The sequence below is a fragment of the Melanerpes formicivorus genome, unplaced genomic scaffold (assembly GCF_026170545.1).
Source record: "Melanerpes formicivorus ecotype bairdi unplaced genomic scaffold, bMelFor1.0.p_v2 SCAF_10, whole genome shotgun sequence".
Classification (NCBI taxonomy): Eukaryota; Metazoa; Chordata; class Aves; order Piciformes; family Picidae; genus Melanerpes; species Melanerpes formicivorus.
Window position 1 is genome coordinate 9,502,958 of NW_027142362.1, and position 21,660 is coordinate 9,524,617.

Sequence of the window (21,660 nt, forward strand, 5' to 3'; positions counted from 1 at the left end):
CCCATGCTCAACATCCATCCCGGTGGAAGTGGAGGGGCCCAGCAGCCCTCTGGACTTTGCTAGAGCTAGGGACTGAGTTTGGGTCACTGTGGGATGCAGCTGGGTCCTGCCCCAGGAGGAGTCCATCCTTGCTACTTTATTAAATTGCTGGGGTTTGTGCCTCTCCCCAGTGAGCCCCAGCCTGGCAGAGGCCAAATCCAGCCATAGGCACACTGTCCCTTCACTGGGCTCTTTCCATGTTTACTCCTCCATGGCTGTAGGGGCAGTGGGAGACTCAAGATGCCCTTGGATCCATTCTGTCTGCTCAAGCCTCCACCCCAGACACAGCAGATACTTTCAAGACCCTGAAGAATTCATTACATGCCAGAGGGAGGTCTAGCTCAGAGAAATATTTGGACTGAAACCCTTTGGCTGCTTCCATTTTCCATGTTTCCAGCCAAGGAAATTCCAAAGGGAGAAGCAACACAAGCCAAGAACATCCAGGCAGGTGTGAGCATGGGGGGGAGGGAGAAGGTTTGAAAAAGGATGGGATGACCCACCATGAGATGTTCCTATCCCTCCCTGGTGCAGAAGGGACCCACATGTGCTTAATGGGGCTGAAAACCCCTTCCTACCTGGTCCACCACAAATTCAGTCAGGAGCAGCAGGCGGTTGCCCGCCCGGGTGGCCACGGGGATGGTGAGTTTGATGGTCACCTCCTCCACAGGGAAGAAGCCAAGGTTCTGCAGCTGTGAGGACAGAGGACAGGGATGTTCCCAGGGTGCTGGCATCTCAAGGGATGAGGACAAGCAGGGTGACCATGGCACAACCTGCCTCCAGGATATCACTTGATCTGACCCTAAGCCGGTTGAAAACCTCCTCCTTACCTTGAAGGTGCAATGAAAGGGGGGACCAATGCTGTCATATCTCTCCAGGGAGCTGTTGGACCTGATTTCATAGTAGTCCAGGCTTGAAGCCCTGTCATGACATAGGAGGACAAGTCTCAAAGTAGGCTTTGAGCAAACAGAGCATGAAGCAGCCCCACATCCAGCCATCCCAGAACCAGGTTAGGAAGCCCCTTCCCAGGCCTTCCGCAGACAGATTCTTCAAGCAGAGGACTTTTGGTCTGTCTGGCCCCATTTTGGATGGAAACAACCACCTGGCTCCCCCTCATACAACCAAAGATGGGTGACTTTCCTGCTGCTCTGCTGCTGGAGTAGTTTCCATTCTTGTAGAATCTTTTTTTTTTGGGGGGAGAGCCTATTTAATTTAACAGAGACATCCAAGACCTTGGTTGAAGGTTTGAACACCTCACAGGAGATAAATCACATCTCTGTTTTGCAGATGGAAAGGAGGGGAAGGAGCCAGGAGCATCTGATGGACGCTGTGAGAGCCTGGCTGGGATGTCACACGTGCTCATTGGTGTCACAGCATGAGGTGACCCTCCCCCTAACCTCAATTAATTTCCATTCCCCCCCTACACCCACACTCAAAGTGCTCAAATGTGATTTTTTTTTGCTGCTGTTGCTTCTCCTCCAAGTTCTCCCTTCTCACATAAGGCTCTGCTGATCTTTATTAAGCAAATAATTCCCCCACTCCCCATAAATTTTGAGTATTAAAGTGGTTTTACTTTCAGTGCTCCACTGTGTGTGAAAAAAAACACCAAAAGCAAAGGGGGAAAAAAACCCCAAACCCAACCAAACATAAAATGACTGAAAGTCACAAAAATCTGCTCAGAATCAGAGCTGGGAGTGCCAGGGAATGTGCTTCTGGGGGCCACGAGGGCTCTTCCTTGTCAGCAGGTTAAGAAGTTAGCAGCAGGTTAATAAATCCTCCTCTCTGCTTGGGCTGAGGATTCCCCTTGCTTGAGTTCCTCCTCTGGATGCCCAAACTCTTCCACACACGCCTCAGCTGAGCTGCTGGAGAGAGGATTTTTAATGGGATGGCCAGCAGCCCAGAGGTTGGCTCCTGACACGTGGCATGAACGTTGTGAACCTCCAAAAGAAAGGGCTTTTTCCCTCTTCAAGAATGAACTTGCCCTCACAGCTATTTAATGACATTGGTGCATTTAAAGGCTGCTGAAGGCACAGAATCTCGCTGCTCCTTGCTGGCTTTGAAGGACCTACCAAGCTGGATGTCCCTGGTTTTATGGCTCCCACAGCTCCTGTTCCGAAGCAATCCCTCAAATAAACCTCGGTTTGCATTGGATTAGAATCACAGAATCACCAAGGTTGGAAGAGACCTCAAAGATCATCAAGTCCAACCTGTCACCACAGACCTCATGACTAAACCATGGCACCAAGTGCCACCTCCAATCCCCTCTTGGAACACCTCCAGGGATGGAGACTCCACCACCTCCCTGGGCAGCACATTCCAATGGCTAACAACTCTCTCTGGGAAGAACTTTAGAGATTCTCTTTGGATGGAAGTGGTTAGGCCACAGCTTGAGTCCTGTGTCCAGTTCTGGGCCCCTCAGCTTAGGAAAGATGTTGAGTTGCTGGAATGTGTCCAGAGAAGGGCAACAAAGTTGGGGAGGGGTTTGGAGCACAGCCCTACAAGGAGAGGCTGAGGGAGCTGGGGTTGCTTAGCCTGAAGAAGAGGAGGCTCAGGGGAGACCTTCTTGCTCTCTACAACTACCTGAAGGGAGGTTGTAGCCAGGTGGGGGTTGGTCTCCTCTCCCAGGCAACCAGCACCAGAACAAGAGGACACAGTCTCAAGCTGTGCCAGGGGAGGTTTAGGCTGGATGTTAGGAAGAAATTCTTCACAGAAAGAGAGATTGGCCATTGGAATGTGCTGCCCAGGGAGGTGGTGGAGTCACCATCACTGGAGTTCTTTAGGAATAGACTGAATGAGGCACTTGGTGCCATGGTTTAGTTGATTAGATGGTGTTGGGTGATAGGTTGGACTCGATCTCGAAGGTCTTTTCCAACCTGGTTAATCCTATCCTATCCTATCCTACCCTATCCTACCCTACCCTATCCTATCCATTTCTGTAATTCCATGAACTCTCATGGGGCCAGCACATGGTTTTCCCAAAGGACTCTTCCTGGAAGTGGTCAAGGTTGGGTTGGCTGAACTTTTGAGCAAACTAGTCTAGAGGAAGGTGGCCCTGCCCATGGTCTAGATGATCTTTAAGGGCCCTTCCAACACAAACCATTCAATGATTCCATGATGAGTCTTAAAACTTAAGGAAGAACAGAACTGGAGGAGAAATTTCTTGACTTTGAGGGTGCTGGGGCCTGGGAGCAGGCTGCCCAGAGAAGTTATGGAGCTTTCATCTCTGGAGAGCTTTCAACCCCACCTGGCCATTGTGATCCTGGGCAAGCTGCTGTGTGTTCCTCTGCTTTAGCAGGGGGGTTGGAGTGGATGATCTCCAGAGGTCCCTTCCAACCCCCACCATGCTGGGCTTGTGTGAGGACACCCTACAAACCAGGGACCCTCAAAAGCTTCACCCTCTTCCAAAACACTCACCTGGTGAAGAGCAGGTCAGCTTCATACTTCAGGTGATAATTTAGGTGAGCAAAGTTGTCCTCCTTGGTGGTCTCCTTCTCCTCACTGTCACTGAAACAGCAGCAGGACAAGTGAGGGGTGAGGCAGGAGCTGACTCCCTTTGTATCTTTGAAAGGAGGTGGCAAAGGGCTGAAATTTTGCCTTTTTTGGCCGAAATATGATGAGAATTAACTTTATTCTGTAACATTTATTAACCCATGGCCATAAAAGCAGATCTTTTGGAGAGAGGTTTCACACCCAGTGTTCCTAAAGGGGTGCAGCCACTCCCAGGTCAGCTCCTCAGCTCCCAGCAGCTCTTCAGCTGCTCCCAGACACCAAATATGGTGAAAATGGAAAATATCCTAATGAGATCTCACTCAGCTGATGGAAAACTTCACCTGTGCAGGGCAAGTGAATGAGGAGAAGTTATCAAAGCTCTTAGGAGATGCTTCTCCTGTAGGTATTTGCAGTTGTGAAGGTGGGTGGGAAGCAATCTAAACCCTTACTGTGCAGTATAGAGCTTGGCAGTGGCTGTGCAGCCTCCACATGGACAGAAAACAATGACTGGAAACATCTAGATCAGTAAAAGAAGCCTAGAGTGTGACTGCAGGGTAAGGACTCCATAATGGCCCATGGCAACCAAGGGTCCTTAAGGTTGCTTTCTGAATAAAGCCTTCAGCATCACTCATGGAGTGGAAGAAGGAAGCTTCCATTCCATAGAGAAAGACCTGGAAGTGCTGATGGACAAGTTGTCCACAAACCAACAATGTGCCCTCATGGCCAAGAAGGGCAATGGTTTCCTGGGTTGCATGAAGAAGAGTGACCAGCAGACTGAGGAAGGCTCTCCTCCCACTCTGCTCTGCCCTGCTGAGGCCACATCTGGAATCCTGGATCTAGTTCTGGGCTCCTGATTTCAAGAGAGAGGGAACAACCAGAAAGAGGCTCTGAAGATGCTGAGGGGCCTGGAGCATCTCTGTGAGGAGGAAAGGCTGAGAGCCCTGGGGCTGTTGAGCCTGGAGAAGAGCAGCCTGAGAGGGGATCTGATCAATGCTCAGCAAGAGCTAAAGGGTGTGGGGCAAGAGGATGGGGACAGACTCTTGTCAGTGGTGCCCAGTGACAGGACAAGAGGCAATGAGCACAAACTGGAAGCCAGGAGGTTCCATCTGGTGAGGAGGAGAAACTTCTTTGGGTGCTGGGACCCTGGAGCAGGCTGCCCAGAGAGGCTGTGGAGTCTCCTCTGGAGAGCTTCCAAACCCTCCTAGCCATTGTGATGCTGGGCAAGCTGCTGTGGGTGCCCTGCTTTAGCATGGTAGGGTTGGACTGGATGATCTCCAGAGGTCCTGTCCAACCTCACCATGCTGGGAGGAAAACCAGGCTAAAGGCAGTAAACCCAGAGGAGACAGCCCTCCCACAAGCCTGGCTTTGAAGTGTTAAGCCACAAAGACTATTTTCCCCTGGGCTGGAACACCCCCTGGCTAGGTGGGGTGTAGTTAACAGCTGACACCTCTTGCAGCTGATGTTGGTCACCATGCTGAGATTGTAAGAAACCCAGCTCAGCCCACAAGCCCAAGGGAGCAAGCAACCAGTCACCTGTTTGCTATCAGGTAGATCTCCATGCTCTGAAGGAAAATCAGCTTGCTGAATTCAAAGTCCAGGCGAAAAGCTACCTGGAAAGAGATGGGAGAAAACATGAGGGGTGGAAAACCAAAACCCTGAGGAGCAGTGTAGGGGCTTGATGGGCGAGACCATCCCCCTTTATGCCACCAGAAGATGCTGCCAGGCTTTGGGCAGGACCTCAGCTTTCCAAGGAAAGAAATGTCCAGGCTGGAGATATGCAGGATCCGCTCCCAGCCCCTCGCATAGCTTTCGTGGTTTGCTTTGCATTTGGTTTTGGTTTGGGTGGTTTGTTTGTTTGTTTGGGGTTTTTGTTGTGTGTGTGTATGTGCTGTGAGCTCAGGGAATCAAGCAGTTGGAAGAGAAACCCTCCAGGGGACCTGCAGCGAGAAGGCTGCTTGCTCCCATCTGCGGCACGGGGTGGGAAGGCAGCCGGAGAGGGGCCAACAACAATAAAATGTGATAAATGTCACATCTGCAAGAGCTGTGGCAATGACCTCAAACTGTCTGGGACTGCACAGCTGAGGAGAATATTAAAGCTCCTGCTGCTCTCCAGCCAAATTTCCATTTCCAGCTCGTCTTTGTTTTGGCAGGACCTGGGCTACCTGATGCCACGCAGATGCATTCTCAGCCCCTGTAGGTCATGGGGAGTTGGGGCTGCTGAGCTCTTTCTACAGCCACAGGCATCTGAGAGGGTTGGGTGGGTTTTTTTTTGGTGGGGGGGTGGTGGTGGCAAGCCTAGTGAAGTGCCTGGAGCTCATCCATCATTACCAAGACTCTGACAAGGAAAAGTTTCAGATGGATGTGGAAGTTCAAAAGATTTCCTCTCAGGTCCTGCTTGTGTTGGCCTCTTTTCCCACAGAGGTGCAGGATGGGCAGGTGGGATTCCACATGGAGACTTGGTGACTGCAGTGTGGCATCCCCTTGCTCTTCCTTCCCAGGCTTAGTGCTACACATAACATCTGAAAGGGTTTTGTGGTGTAGAAAAAATGATGCTCACCGGCCCTGGGCTTCCCCTGAGCGCTGGGAACCACTGTGAGCTATGGTTTGGGGGAGGCCACCAGGCTGAGGGGGCTTGGGCAGGCTTGAGGGAAGGTCTAGAGGGACCTAGGGTGTTCAGAGCAAGCAAAAACTCTCAGGCAGGTAAGGATGCCTCATCCCATGGATGTCCCAGTCCTGGAACCATTCCTGGTCAGGTGGTTTGGGGCTCTGAGCAACCTGCTCTGGTTGCAGATGTCCCTGCTGACTGCAGAGGGGTTGCACTAGATGGCCTTTAAAGGTCCCTTCCAACTTAAACCACCCGATGATTCAATGATCCTGTGAGGAAGTCACCATCCATCATTTAAAGAGAACATTAAATGTCTTCAAAGGATTGGAGTCAAGTCTTTTTGACCTAGAGGAGGTGAGTTTGCTTTTGGTGCTCTCCTAGGATCAAGCAGCATCCTAACCAATGTGCCTTTTGACCACCAGCAATGGAGAGAGAAAGGGAAGAAGCCAGATGGTGAGCTTTCAAAATCCTGCTCAATGCAATCCAGCCCAAAGATGGATGGATTGATGGGGTGGGGAGGCAAGGCAAGGCATGGGGAGGCAAGGCAAGGCATGGAGAGGCAAGGCAAGGCATGGGGAGGCAAGGCAAGGCATGGGGAGGCAAGGCAAGGCATGGGGAGGCAAGGCAAGGCATGGGGAGGCAAGGCAAGGCGTGGGGAGGCAAGGCATGGCGTGGGGAGGCAAGGCAAGGCAAGGCAAGGCGAGGCATGGGGAGGCAAGGCAAGGCAAGGCAAGGCATGGGGAGGCAAGGCAAGGCAAGGCAAGGCATGGGGAGGCAAGGCAAGGCAAGGCAAGGCGTGGGGAGGCAAGGCAAGGCAAGGCAAGGCGAGGCATGGGGAGGCAAGGCAAGGCAAGGCAAGGCATGGGGAGGCGAGGCAAGGCAAGGCAAGGCAAGGCATGGGGAGGCAAGGCAAGGCAAGGCAAGGCGTGGGGAGGCAAGGCAAGGCAAGGCAAGGCGAGGCATGGGGAGGCAAGGCAAGGCAAGGCAAGGCATGGGGAGGCAAGGCAAGGCAAGGCAAGGCATGGGGAGGCAAGGCAAGGCAAGGCAAGGCGTGGGGAGGCAAGGCAAGGCAAGGCAAGGCGAGGCATGGGGAGGCAAGGCAAGGCAAGGCAAGGCATGGGGAGGCAAGGCAAGGCAAGGCAAGGCATGGGGAGGCAAGGCAAGGCAAGGCACGGGGAGGCGAGGCAAGGCAAGGCATGGGGAGGGAAGGCAAGGCAAGGCATGGGGAGGCAAGGCAAGGCAAGGCAAGGCATGGGGAGGCAAGGCAAGGCAAGGCATGGGGAGGCAAGGCAAGGCAAGGCATGGGGAGGCAAGGCAAGGCAAGGCACGAGGAGGCAAGGCAAGGCAAGGCATGGGGAGGCGAGGCAAGGCAAGGCACGGGGAGGGAAGGCAAGGCATGGCGTGGCGTGGGGAGGCAAGGCAAGGCATGGGGAGGCAAGGCAAGGCAAGGCATGGGGAGGCAAGGCAAGGCAAGGCATGGGGAGGCAAGGCAAGGCAAGGCATGGGGAGGCAAGGCAAGGCAAGGCACGGGGAGGCAAGGCAAGGCAAGGCATGGCATGGGGAGGCAAGGCAAGGCAAGGCACGGGGAGGGAAGGCAAGGCAAGGCACGGGGAGGGAAGACAAGGCAAGGCATGGCACGGGGAGGCGAGGCAAGGCATGGCATGGGGAGGCAAGGCAAGGCAAGGCACGGGGAGGGAAGGCAAGGCAAGGCACGGGGAGGGAAGGCAAGGCAAGGCATGGCACGGGGAGGCGAGGCAAGGCATGGCATGGGGAGGCAAGGCAAGGCAAGGCATGGCATGGGGAGGCAAGGCAAGGCAAGGCATGGCACGGGGAGGGAAGGCATGGCGGCCAATGGCCCATGCTGGGGTCAAAGGGCTCCTGCCTCATGGCTGAAGGCTCACTTGGGCAGGAAGGAATGGCTTTACCTTGGCCTTGGCTCGGAAGAAGGGGTAGCTCACATTGCACACTTTCTTGTTGGGGTTCTTGTCTTCAGTCATGCAGTCAATGTTGATGTCTGTGTCGTCCTAAATGGGACAGGAAGCGTCCATGACACCGGGCACAAGCACCATGACCTGGCTCACGGTGAAAGCAGCAAAACACACCTTGAGGGCTCAAAAGAGGCACCCAAACCAACCCACCCACCCAGCAATCTGGGAATCCTTCCCATGCAGTTGAATATTGTAGGGCTGTTCCTGGAGAGGGCCATGTCTAGCAAGAAACTCCCACCTCCCTGCCTGAAAGCCTCTGTAGAAGTTTAACTGCAGTGGTGAAAGAATGAACTGAATTCCTCTTGGCACTGTAACTGGGAAGAACAATGGGTTTTTTCCTGTGCTCAAGGGAAGCACCAAGAGATAACAGGAGATACTGTCCTGTGTGGCCACCAGCTAAGCAGAGATACTTGATTTTCCTTCTCTCAACAGTTAGGTTCCTGCTTCTTGAACACCTTTCCAGCTCATCAGGCAGGCTGGGGAAGTGGGAAGCTCCTGCCCATCACACAGCCCAAGCACAGGCTGGGGTGGGATGGGGCATTGATCCTGCTCTGCCTCCTCTCTTGCCATGACCATAGAATCAACAAGGTTGGAAAAGACCCCAAAGATCATCAAGTCCAACCTGTCACCCAAGAGCTCATGACTACTAAACCATGGCACCAAGTGCCACGTCCAGTCCCCTTGTGAACACCAGATGGGACAACACTACAGGAGGTTGTACCCTGGTTGTGTGCAGGTGTCCATCCCCATCACTAGACCCCAGAACCATAGAATTGTTTTGGATGGAAAAGACCTTTAAGATCTTTGAGTGCAACTGTGGTGAGTTGGGGAGAGACTTTTTGTAGGGGCTTGTGGTGACAGGATGAGGGGCAATGGCTTTGAGCTGGAAGTGGGGAGATTTAGACTGGAGATGAGGAAGAAATTCTTTCCAGTGAGGGTGGTGAGACACTGGAACAGGTTGCCCAGGGAGGTTGTGGATGCCTCTCCCTGGGGGTGTTCAAGGCCAGGCTGGACAGGGCTTTGAGCAGCCTGGTCTACTAGGTGGTGTCCCTGCCCCTAGCCAGGGGAGTGGAACCAGATGATCTTGAAGGTCCCTTCCAACCCAAACCATTCTATGATATTTTAGATTTGGCTCTTTGACCCTATCAGGGTCTCTGAGCTGTTGCCACCAAATAAGCCCTACCTAGGAGGTGAAACATCCCAGCACCATCCAGACAAAACACCTTGACAGCCATCAGCAGTGTCCCACTCATCTGATGACACCATGGAAGAGAAGAGAGGAGGAGAGAGGAGGAGAGAGGAGGAGAGAGGAGGAGAGAGGAGGAGAGAGGAGGAGAGAGGAGGAGAGAGGAGGAGAGAGGAGGAGAGAGGAGGAGAGAGGAGGAGAGAGGAGGAGAGAGGAGGAGAGAGGAGGAGAGAGGAGGAGAGAGGAGGAGAGAGGAGGAGAGAGGAGGAGAGAGGAGGAGAGAGGAGGAGAGAGGAGGAGAGAGGAGGAGAGAGGAGGAGAGAGGAGGAGAGAGGAGGAGAGAGGAGGAGAGAGGAGGAGAGAGGAGGAGAGAGGAGGAGAGAGGAGGAGAGAGGAGGAGAGAGGAGGAGAGAGGAGGAGAGAGGAGGAGAGAGGAGGAGAGAGGAGGAGAGAGGAGGAGAGAGGAGGAGAGAGGAGGAGAGAGGAGGAGAGAGGAGGAGAGAGGAGGAGACCAGACCAGGTTGGAAGAGACCTTTGAGATCATCCAGTCCAACCCATCATCCAGCTCCATCTAACCAACTAACCCATGGCACCAAGCACCTCATCAAGTCTCCTCCTAAACACCTCCAGTGATGGTGACTCCACTACCTCCCTGGGCAGCACATTCCAATGGCCAGTCTCTCTCTCTATGAAGAATTTCTTCCTAACATCCAGCCTAAACCTCCCCTGGCACAGCTTGAGACTGTGTCATGGGCCACAAGCTACACTTGTTTTGGGACCCAAACATCCATCATCTCCAGCTGGTCCTTTGGACAGGAACCCATCAGCAATGCTTCTCTAAGAAGCTACAAATATTTTGCACAACCATTGCTGCCTGATGCTGCCTGTCAGCAAACAGTGTTGGGTTTTTCCTTCCCCTCCTCACTCTATCTGGAGAAATCTCTCCTAAAGAAAACAAATGCATTTTTCCTAGTTTGTGGGCAAGGTGCCCCACAGCTTTCCCCTGGCACAGCTTGTAGAAAAATAAACACAGGATCTGTGGGCAGGAATGATGTCATGGTGGGGGTGGTTGGGGGAGGGGGGGGGGGGGGTCAGCAGCATCAGCATATTTCCCAAACCTCACTGGGAAAAGGGAACAGTCACATCAAGAGTGAGTGAGTGAGTGAGAGAGAGAGGTGGGGGGATGGCATACTGTGGAGGGTGGGAGTGGATGGAGCATGATGAGCTCTTCTCTGGTGCAACCAGCACCAGAACAAGAGGACACAGTCTCAAGCTGCACCAGGGGAGGTTTAGGCTGGATGGTAGGAAGAAGTCCTTCATAGAAAGAGAGATTGACCATTGGAATGTGCTGCCCAGGGAGGTGGTGGAGTTACCATCCCTGGAAGTGTTTAGGAAGAGACTGGATGGGGTGCTTGGTGCCATGGTTTAGCTGATTAGATGGAGTTGGGTGATAGGTTGGACTTGATGATCTCAAAGGTCTCTTCCAACCTGGTTAATTCCATTCCATTCCATTCCATTCCATTCCATTCCATTCCATTCCATTCCATTCCATTCCATTCCATTCCATTCCATTCTACTCCACTCCATCCTATCCTATCCTACTCCACTCTATCCTATCCTATCCTACTCAGTATCACAGTATCACAGTATCACTTAGGTTGGAAAGGACCTCGAGGATCATCGAGTCCAACCTGACACCGCAGACCCCATGACTAGACCATGGCACCAAGTGCCACGTCCAATCTCCCCTTGAACGCCTCCAGGGTCGATGACTCAACCACCTCCCTGGGCAACCCATTCCAATGCCGAATGACTCGCTCGGTGAAGAACTTCCTCCTCACCTCGAGTCTGAACCTCCCCTGGCGCAGCTTGAGACTGTGTCCCCTTGTTCTGGTGCTGGTTGCCTGGGAGAAGAGGCCAACTCCCTCCTGGCTACAACCACCCTTCAGGTAGTTGTAGAGGGCAATAAGGTCACCCCTGAGCCTCCTCTTCTCCAGGCTAAACAATCCCAGCTCCCTCAGCCTCTCCTCATAGGGCTTGTGTTCAAGGCCTCTCACCAGCCTTGTTGCCCTTCTCTGGACACGCTCAAGTGTCTCAATGTCCTTCTTAAACTGAGGAGCCCAGAACTGGACACAGTACTCAAGGTGTGGCCTAACCAGAGCAGAGTACAGGGGCACTATGACCTCCCTGCTCCTGCTGGCCACACTATTCCTAATGCAGGCCAGAATGCTATTGGCCCTCCTGGCCACCTGAGCACACTGCTGGCTCATATTCAGGTGGCTGTCGATCAGCACACCCAGGTCCCTCTCTGTCTGGGAGCTCTCCAGCCACTCCGACCCCAGCCTATAGCTCTGCATGGGATTGCCATAGCCAAAGTGCAGCACTGGGCACTTGGACTTGTTGAAAGCCATCCCATTGGACTCTGCCCATCTGTCCAGTCAGTCGAGGTCCCTCTGCAGAGCCTTTCTACCCTCTAATTGACTAACATCTGCCCCTAACTTTGTGTCATCTGCAAACTTGCTGATGACTGACTCTACCCCTTCATCCAGATCATCAACGAATATGTTGAAGAGGACAGGGCCCAGCACTGATCCCTGGGGGACACCACTGGTGACTGGCCTCCAGCTGGATGCGGCACCGTTCACGACCACTCTCTGGGCCCGGCCCTCCAGCCAGTTCCTAACCCAGCACAGAGTGTAGTGGTCCAATCCACAGGCTGACAGCTTAGTCAGCAGTTTGCTGTGGGGGACGGTGTCAAAGGCCTTGCTGAAGTCCAGGCAGACTACATCAACAGGCCTCCCCACATCCACCAGGCGGGTCACCTGATCATAGAAGGAGATCAGGTTGGAGAGGCAGGATCTGCCCTTCCTGAATCCATGTTGGCTGGACCTGAGCCCTTGGCCATCCTTCAGGTGCGCAGTTATTGCTGCCAGGATAATCTGCTCCATCACTTTCCCTGGCACTGAGGTCAGGCTGACTGGCCTGTAGTTTCCAGGTTCCTCCATCCGACCCTTCTTGTGGATGGGGACCACGTTGGCCAGTTTCCAGTCATCTGGGACCTCACCAGTGAGCCAGGACTGGAGGAAAATGATGGAGAGTGGCCTAGCTAGCACATCCGCCAGCTCTCTCAGCACCCTAGGATGGATCCCATCTGGTCCCATGGACTTGTGGATATCCACTCTATCCTATCCTATCCTACTCCACTCTATCCTACCCTATCCTACTCCACTCTATCTGATGTTCAGAGACAGGATAAGGGACACAACCTGCAGCCCAAGAGGCTCCATATGAACAGCAAGAGAAATTTCTTTGCCATGAGGGTGCTAAAGCCCTGGAGCAGGCTGCCCAGAGAGGTTGTGGAATCTCCTTCTCTGGAGAGCTTCCAAACCCACCTGGTGGTTGTGCTCCTGCTGTGGCTGCCCCTGCTTTACCAGGGGAGGGGGTTGGACTGGGTGATCTGCAGAGCTCCCATCTGACCCTCACCACTCTGGGATTCTGTAAGGTGGGAGCAGCTTGATGCTGAGCTGTGGCCACATTCACATTATCTGCCCATGCTTCCAGGAGTTACATCTCAGCTGCAAAAATCCATCCCTGACAGGGACTTGGCCACGTGCAGCAGCAAGTATTTTTAAACTACTGGAGTAGAAAAAAAAAAGGAAAGAGAAAAGAAAAGAAAAGAAAGGAGGAAATAATTTCATCTGCCTTGGAACCTTGTTCCAGGCTCTTAAAATGCAAACCTTTTGGTATTTCCAAAATAAAGAGCTGAGAGGGCTGTAAGTGCTTAGGGACTGAGCCCATAAACATGTCTGATTTATGAGGGAGGGAGATATTTCTGGGCTCTGCTTTAGGACACAGCTTTCTCATCCGGCTCCTCCGGAAAGCCCTGCGCCTCCCCTGCGCCCCGCCTCACCTTGGGGATCAGGCTGGCAAACTGGAGGTTCCTGGAGAAGGAGATGTTGAGGACCGTGCTGTAGGCGTTTTCACCTCGGTTCTCCAGCACTGCCTCCACAGCCACCCTCCTCCTGCTGCTCTCGACGACGAAGACGGAGGTGTCGAAGGAGAGGCTGAAGGCCGAGCAGTCCGGGGGTGCCCGCCGCAGCGTCCGCCAGCAGTAGTCCCTGCAAGAGGAGGGCACAGGCCTTACATCATAGAATCAATGAGCTTGGAAGAGACCTCAAGGATCATCAAGTCCAACCTGTCACTCAACACCTCATGACAACTAAACCATGGCACCAAGTGCCACATCCAATCCCCTCTTGAACACCTCCAGGGATGGAGACTCCATCACCTCCCTGGGCAGCACATTCCAATGGCTAACAACTCTCTCTGGGAAGAACTTTCTCCTCACCTCCAGCCTAAACTTCCCCTGGCACAGCTTGAGACTGTGTCCTCTTGTTCTGGTGCTGGTTGCCTGGGAGAAGAGACCAACCCCCTCCTGGCTATAACCTTCCTGCAGGTAGTTGTAGACAGCAATAAAGTCTCCCCTCAGCCTCCTCTTCTCCAGGCTAAACAACCCCAGCTCCCTCAGCCTCTCCTCCCAGGGCTGTGCTCCAGACCTCTCCCCAGCCTCATTGCCCTTCTCTGGACACATTCAAGTGTCTCAATGTCCTTCTTAAATTGAGGGGCCCAGAACTGGACACAGTACTCAAGGTGTGGCTGAGTACAGGGGCACAATGACTTCCCTGCTCCTGCTGGCCACACTGTTCTTGATGCAGGCCAGGATGCCATTGGCCTTCTTGGCCACCTGGGCACCCTGCTGGCTCATGTTCAGCCTACTATCAACCAGCATCCCCAGGTCCCTTTCTGCCTGGCTGCTCTCCAGCCACTCCAACCCCAGCCTGTAGCTCTGCATGGGGTTGCTGTGGCCAAAGTGCAGCACCTGGCACTTGGACTTGTTGAATGCCATCATGTCCCTGCAAGTGCCGCCTGCAGGACCACACCCAGACCTTGTCACAGAGACTTTATGGGCTTGGAGAGCCCTGGGAGATCCCTACTCCATTGTACTGCATGGCTATGGAAGTGGGATCATGAGTGCCTCCCAGGGACCATTGTTTGGGAATTTTGGCTAATGGTGCCCAGTGCTCTCCAAAACCAGTTCAGAGCTCTGGGAGGGAGCTCTGCAGAGAAGGAACTAGGAGTGCTGGTGGACAACAAGCTGACCATCACCAGCAATGTGTCCCTGTAGCCAAGAAGACCAGTGGTCTCCTGGGCTGCATGAAGAGGAGTGTGGCCAGCAGGTTGTGGGGGGGTTCTCCTCTTCTCTGTCCTGGTGAGGCCACAGCTGGAGTCCTGGGTCTTGAACTGGGGAGCCCAGAACTAGAGAGATAGAGAACTAATGAAGAGAGTCCAGTGGAGGCTGTGAAGATGCTGGGGAGCCTGGAGTGTCTCTGTGAGGAGGAAAGGCTGAGAGCCCTTGGGCTGTTGAGCCTGGAGAAGAGCAGCCTGAGAGGGGATCTGCTCAATGCTCAGCAAGAGCTAAAGGGTGGGTGGCACAAGGATGGGGCCTGACTTGTCAGTGGTGTCCAGCAGCAGGACAAGGGGCAATGGGCATAAACTGGTATAAGCTCCACAGGCTTCAGGAAGAGCCAAATTAGGCACCCCAGTAGAGCACATGCCTACCTACACCTCTCTTCAACCTCCCATAGCACCCCCACCAGGGGTGCTGGGTGCCTGGGACCCCATCCTGGCCGAGCCCCAGACCCCTTTCTGAACAAGCCCCAGGTCACATCCTCAGGACTAAGAGCTTTATGGAAGTCACGGAGCAATAAATGCTGAATTACAAGTAATCAGGCCATGAGCTTGATCCAGAACCTTCTGCCACGTATGGAGGAGGAGGCTGAGGCTCCTGTGCTCCTGGATAACCTTTGGAAACTCTTGAAGGAAGGAGATGCAGGGTATAATTATTTCTGCTGCGTGCGTCAGACCCCTAATTGCCCAGGGGGTGATGCCAGCCTTGTGTTTGCTCCCCTCTGTTATTTACTGATTTGTCTCCCTGGGGCCTGTCACCATGGCATCAGACAGTCATTTTTTTTGTCATGGATTCCCTCAAAACCCACCCACTCATTCCAGGCAGAAGCTCAGAAACCAGCTCTGAGCAGAGGTGCTGAGGAGTACCTCACGGTGGTGTTGAATGAAGGACCCGGTGTGATGCTAGAAGTTACAGAGCATGGGCTAGGGCTGGGGTTTGGAGCCCCCCTCCCTGTTTGTTTTGGGAGGGGCTTTGAATCACCTACTCACATGGCACTGGGCATGTCGCTTCTGGCATCCAGGACCAGGTCAGGGACACAGTGCTCATCTTCATTGCACCCATTCCAGAAAGGGACCTGAAGGGGACAGCAAGAGCAGCTTGGTGATGATTTGTGCCCCAGGTTGAACAGAAAGGTCTCTTCCAACCCAAATGATTCTATGGTTGTTGGATCAAGTCCAGAGGAGGCCACAGCAATGCTGGGAGGGCTGGAAGCCCTCTGCTGTGAGGCCAGGCTGGGAGAGTTGTTCATGTTCAGCCTGGAGAAGAGAAGGCTCCAGGGAGACCTTCTGGTGGTGTTTCAGGGCTTAAAGGTGGCTAAGAAGAAAGCTGGGGACAGGCATTTTAAGACGTCCTCTTGTGGCAGGACCAGGGGTGATGACTTGAACTACAAGAGGGAGATAGAGACTGGAGAGAAAGAAGAATTTGTTTGACCCTGAGGGCGGTGAGACCCTGGCCCAGGTTGCCCAGAAAGGTGGGAGATGCTCCATCCCTGGACCCATTCTAGGTCAGGTTGTTTGGGGCTCTGAGCAACCTGCTGGAGTTGCAGATGTCCCTTCCCATGGCATGGGAGTTGAAACTAGATGACCTTGAAGATTCACACAATCACCAAGGTTGGAAGAGACCTCAAAGATCATCAATTCCTTCCCATTCAAACTGTTCTATGATTCTGTGATGATGGGAGGGCTCAGGGACTACAGATAAAGAAGCAAATGTGACTTCCAGAGCTAAATCTGCTGACTGAGTGCCTGATAAAAGGCACCCTGGGAGGTCAGTGCTGCTACCTACCGAGACCTTGAGCGAGGTGGGCCAGCCATCATCCAGCATGGGACCCTTCTCAGGGTGCTCCAGATCATAGTTGATGGAGAATGTCACCGGCTTCACATAATCAGCTGTGTCCTGTGGCGGGCAGAAAGCATTGGACAAGGTTCATGCTTGTGGTGGAACAGCATCAGGGAGCCAGGTAAGGCAGAGCTACAGCCACGTGTGATTATCTTCTGAAAGAAAAGCTTTGCAGCCTTGGTGTGCAATCATCCTGTGTCTCCAGCTAACCCTTACCTAGGAACAGGGGCAACCCAAGCTCGGGTGTTCAGCAGCCATGCACATCTACGTCTCTGATGGTGCTGGAAATGTCTCACCATGGAGATGCTTGCTCCAAAAAGTGAATGCTCTAGGGAAGTGCTGTTCCCAGAGTGATGCAGAGCTGTCTTGCAACCCTTACTCAAGGCTCATCCACCTGATAACGAAGCTGCACCACTACAGCAGCTCTCTGAGCTTTCACCATGCCTTGGCCCAGCAGCTGGATGCTCTGAAGCTCCTTGGGCTAATTCACAATCTCCATCTCAAGCTCCAGACTTGAATTTCCCAGAAGTTCACGCCAGTTCAGGCTGGGGCTTGGGGCTGGGCCAGTCTGGCAGCTCAGCCCTCCCTGGCCTCCACAACATCCTCATCATTCGCTGGGAATGTTTGAATCTGGCCAGATCTGTGCCTCAGCTGTTCCCCGTGAGCGATGCAGAAGGGTTTGCCAACCCCTGCACCCAAGGATGAGGACCTTGATGGTCAGAAAGTGACAGCACTGGGGACTGGCATGGAGGAATTTGGTTCCTAATGGAAAAATAACCTCCTAATTTTCACCAAATGTGGAGCAGGAGGACCAGCCTGCCCTGGGGGTCAGGAGTGCGTGCCCTCCCTGAGGGCACAGCTAGCAGCTGAGGGAAGCTGGGGCTGTGATGAACTCATTGCTTGGGGATCCTGCAGCTGCTGTGCACCAGCAGCTCCATCCTTGACCACATCAAAGTCAATGTGAAGAAATCCAGACAGGGAGATGAAGCCAGTTTCAGCCCCATGAAGCCACTGAGGCTCCTCTGACCACATCCCAGCACACTACTTGCTTGCACAAGGTGCGGAACATCTGCACTGGGGCTGGTAGAGAAGGAGACCCCAGCCTTGTCCTCCTCCATACTCACCAAGACATGGAAGTGGAGCTTGTCACAGTGCTCCTGGCCAGCCAGTAGCAGCAGCCTCTTCTGTGTGTGCCTCTCTCCACTCTCATCCAGGTGAGCCCGTGACGTGTACCTGCGCTCATCGATGGTGGTGTTGTACCGCAGCCCTGCAGGGACAGCACAGCCCTCAGGGCTCCCTCTGGGCTCACTCTCACTAGAGAGCTACCCTGGGCCAAAAATGGGCTCTTGTGCACCCAAGCCATTGGAATCACAGAACTGATTGGGTTAGAAGAGACCTTTAGGATCATCAAGTCCAACTGTTAACCCAGCACTGCCAGGTTACCGCTAAACCATGGCTCTCAGCACCACATCTCCATGGCTTTGAAACCCCTCCAGGGATGGGGACTCCATTACTGCCCTGGGCAGCCTGGGACATGCCTTGACAAACTTATTGGGGAAGATATTGTTCCTCATTTCCACTCTAAATGTCCCCTGGCACAACCTGAGACCATTTTCTATTGTTCTGTCACTTACTCCCTGGAAGAAGAGACCAACCCCAACCTGGCTCCAAGCTCCTTTCAAGGAGTTATAGAGAGAGGTGAGGTCTCAAATCAGGCTTCTCGTCTTCAGGCTGAACAGCTCCAGTTCCCTCAGCTGTTCCCCAGACCTTTCCCCAGCTTCATTGCCCTTCTCTGGACCTGTTCCAGCATCTCATTGTCCTTCTTCTAACGAGTGGCCCAAAACTGAACCCAGGATTGGAGGTAAACCCAAGTAGGGTGGGATTTGCAACTGCTACACCAGAGGGAAGACCAACTATCAGCCTTCAGCACAGTGTCCACTGGGTGGATCTTCTGGGTAGAAATAAGTGTGACATTAAAGAAGTCAAGGAATTCCCTCTCAGCTTCCTATCCTGCAAGTTCTGCAAAGCCAGCAGGGAGGAGGAGGACTCTGGATTGGAGAGCACAAGGCAAAAATATTGCTCAGGGGAGTGGGAGTTTCTCCTTTAGCTTCATTCTTGACCTAATTTCCTCTTTAACATCTCCTGCTGGGTTGCAGGGACAGTCACCATCATTTTCCTCTGTCTGGAGCTGGGTCATGGGCAAGAAAGCAAGTGTGGGGTCCTGCATGTGGGAAGGAACAACCCTCTGCACCAGTACAGGGTGGGGGCCAAGAGGGTGGGGCCAGACTCTTGTCAGTGGTGCCCAGTGAAAGGACAAGGGGCAGTGAGCACAAACTGGAACCCAGGAGGTTCCATCTGAACAGGAGGAGAAACTTTGCTGTGAGGGTGCTGGAGCCCTGGAGCAGGCTGCTCAAAGAGGCTGTGGAGTATCCTTCCCTGGAGACCTTCCAACCCCCCCTGGCCATTGTGATGCTGGGCAAGCTGCTGTGGGTGCCCCTGCTTTAGCAGGGGGGTTGGACTGGGTGATCTGCAGAGATTCCTTCCAACCCCACCATGCTGGGATTCTGTGATCCACTGGGTAGACCCAAGATCACAGCAGCATGGAAGGGTTCAATAGCAGAGCTGGGCAGTAACTTCACAGAGATTCCCCAGGACAGTAGGAAACCGACACAGATGGTCAGCAGATGTGACCTGTCCCTGGAGCAGGGAGGATGGATGAGCTCTGCAGAGCACGGTCTGGGCACATACTCTCCTATCCCACTGGTTGGTGAGGTGGTAGTGACACCTCCATCACATGCCCCACCACAAGATGAGCTACAGAGGAGCTTTGCCCCAGGGTGTAGGTGAAATCAGAGGTTCAATACGCAGCAGGTGGTGTCCTCCTTGAGCTGCTTCTTGGCACTGTTTAATGCTGGAGCCACAGTCCCTGCTGCTTCTGCCAGGACATAGACAAAACTGTGGGTAAAAAGGGATGTGGTGGGTGGCACTGTGCACGCCTCCAGACATGCCAAGCTCCTGGGTGGCTTCCCTTGGCAGAAGGCTGGTGATCCAGCCTGGCTGGAGACCGAAATAACTTGGATGACTCGGAGTTTGTGTCACGCGTGCTACGCTGCTTACCCACAGTGGCTGTTTGGAAGTGGGATGAGAGGAAGATGGCAGTGAAGCAGATGAAGGCTGACATGCAGGTGGCATCCTTCCCGTTCCTCTTGCAGTCCTTGGTGAAGATGTTGATTTTGGAGGGCTCGAAGCGCATGCTGGCGTTGATCTGCACCACGCTGCGGGACCTGCAGGGCGAGCAAGGGTCAGGAGATGTGCTGTGCCATGGGACACCGACATGCAGCTGCAGCATCCTCCACAGGCCACCAGATTCACCCTTTTCACACCTTTCCCACCTGTTTTCTCAGCATCAAGAATCATATAGGCATAGATTGGTAAAGGTTGGAAGGGACCTCTGGAGATCACTGAGTCCAACCCCCCTCCCGCCAAAGCAGGATCACCTAGGGCAGGTCACACAGGGATGCATCCAGATGGCTCTTGAAAGTCTCCAGAGAAGAAGACTTCACAACCTCTTTGGTCAGCCTGCTCCAGGACTCCAGCACCCTCACATCAAAGAAGTTTCTCCTCATGTTGAGGAAGGTGCTGAAGAAGACCAAAGGCCACCGCAGTGTGCTGCTCTGCTCTCAGCTCCTTGACACAGCGTTTGCAGAACGCTGTCTGTTGAAAATATTTGCCTCCTGCTCATGCCAGGGAAGTGTAGCTCAGCACCAGGAGCAGGATTTGACCACTTGTGTGAATATAACACTGCTCAGGGCAGAGCCCAGGATGGCCCATCTCTACTGGGCACACCAACCCTCCATCCTACCAGCTGCCAGGGGACTTTCTGAGCATGAATCAATATTTAAACACATGAAGCTGTTATTAAGTAAGAGCAGAGGGAGCCTGGGCAAATCACCACAAACCAATTAGCTGGTTTGAAACTCCTGGGGAACCAAGGATGAAATTCAAGGTAGAAATATCTCTGGCATCTTTCTAGAGCCCAACAGCACTGAAATCCCATGGTCTCACCAGACAGGGGGTCATCATTGTGGAAAGATGGCTCAGATTATTGGGAGATCAGCTCTCCCCCCACCTCCCCTACCCCACATGCCCAAATTGCAAGAAGCTTTGGGCAGAGGAGAGATACAAAGGAGACAGAGCTAACCACAGCAAGACAGCGTTGCCCAGAGAGCCAACAGCCAAGTCCACGAGCCCATCCTCGTTCAGGTCCAGCTGCCCATGGATGCTGCATCCAAAATACATCAAGCCTGGCGCGAGGTCGGCAGCTGCTATCCGCTGGAAAGCAAAGAGGAGAATCCAGGCTGGCTTCCAGCACCCCTGGAGGGCTCTGTCACACCAGCCCCCACCACACCACTGAAGATGGCCCTTTCCAAGTGACTGCACCAACCATCGCCTTCCAGGGAGCTGTTTGTAGAATCATAGAGGTCAGAAAAGACCTCTGCGACCATGGAGGTTGGAAAAGACCTCTGGGATCATGGAGGGATCACGGAGGCCAGAACAGACCTCTGGGATCACGGAAACCAGAACAGACCTCTGGGATCACGGAAACCAGAACAGACCTCTGGGATCACGGAGGGATCACAGTGAAAAAGAAAAGACCTCTGGGATCATAGAGGTCAGAAAAGACCTCTGGGATCAAGTCCAACCATCAACCTAACACTATGATGCCCACTAAGTCATGTCCCAAAGCGCCATTTGTCTCTGGAGACACCATCCAGAGAGTTCTGATAGTTTGACTCTGCATTTACTTCTTCTCCCAGGTGTAAGGTTTCTGGTGTTTTACAGTGAGGGTGGTGAGACACTGCAACAAGGTTGTCCAGGGAGGCTGTGGATGCCCCTTCCCTGGAAGTGTTAAAGGTCAGGCTGGATGAGGCCTTGAGCAACCTGTTCTGGTGGGAAGCCCATGGTGAGGTGTTTGGAACTAGATGATCTTTAAGGTCCCTTCCAACCCAAACCATTCTGTGAATCGATGAAATAGTTTATCTACAGCATTCTGTTGCACCAAGCTAAGCATCCAAGGATTCCAGCAGGTTTTCCATACCCTACATCTGTTTTGTCTTGGATCTCTCACAAGAGAAAAGACATAGAATGGTTTGGGTTGGAAGAGACTTTACAGATCAGCTAGTTCCAGCCCCTCTGCCATGGGCAGGGACACCTCCCACTAGGTCATGGTGCTCAGAGCTTCATCCAGCCTGGTCTTAAATACTTCCAA

General features: G+C 53.4%; 1 protein-coding gene across 1 annotated transcript in view; it reads right to left on the bottom strand.

Annotated features, from left to right (window-relative positions):
* Window positions 1-21,660, bottom strand: part of ITGA11 (integrin subunit alpha 11) — a 70,996-nt gene that overhangs the window by 3,896 nt on the left and 45,440 nt on the right. Inside the window, exons 15-25 of the mRNA XM_068143556.1 lie at window positions 20,593-20,723; window positions 19,509-19,675; window positions 17,516-17,658; window positions 16,338-16,448; window positions 15,542-15,627; window positions 13,215-13,422; window positions 8,056-8,154; window positions 5,059-5,135; window positions 3,451-3,540; window positions 867-957; window positions 615-728 (exon numbers count right to left, since the gene is read on the bottom strand). Of these exons, the coding sequence (XP_067999657.1) occupies window positions 615-728; window positions 867-957; window positions 3,451-3,540; window positions 5,059-5,135; window positions 8,056-8,154; window positions 13,215-13,422; window positions 15,542-15,627; window positions 16,338-16,448; window positions 17,516-17,658; window positions 19,509-19,675; window positions 20,593-20,723 (1,317 nt within the window). The remainder of the gene's footprint in view (window positions 1-614; window positions 729-866; window positions 958-3,450; window positions 3,541-5,058; window positions 5,136-8,055; window positions 8,155-13,214; window positions 13,423-15,541; window positions 15,628-16,337; window positions 16,449-17,515; window positions 17,659-19,508; window positions 19,676-20,592; window positions 20,724-21,660) is intronic.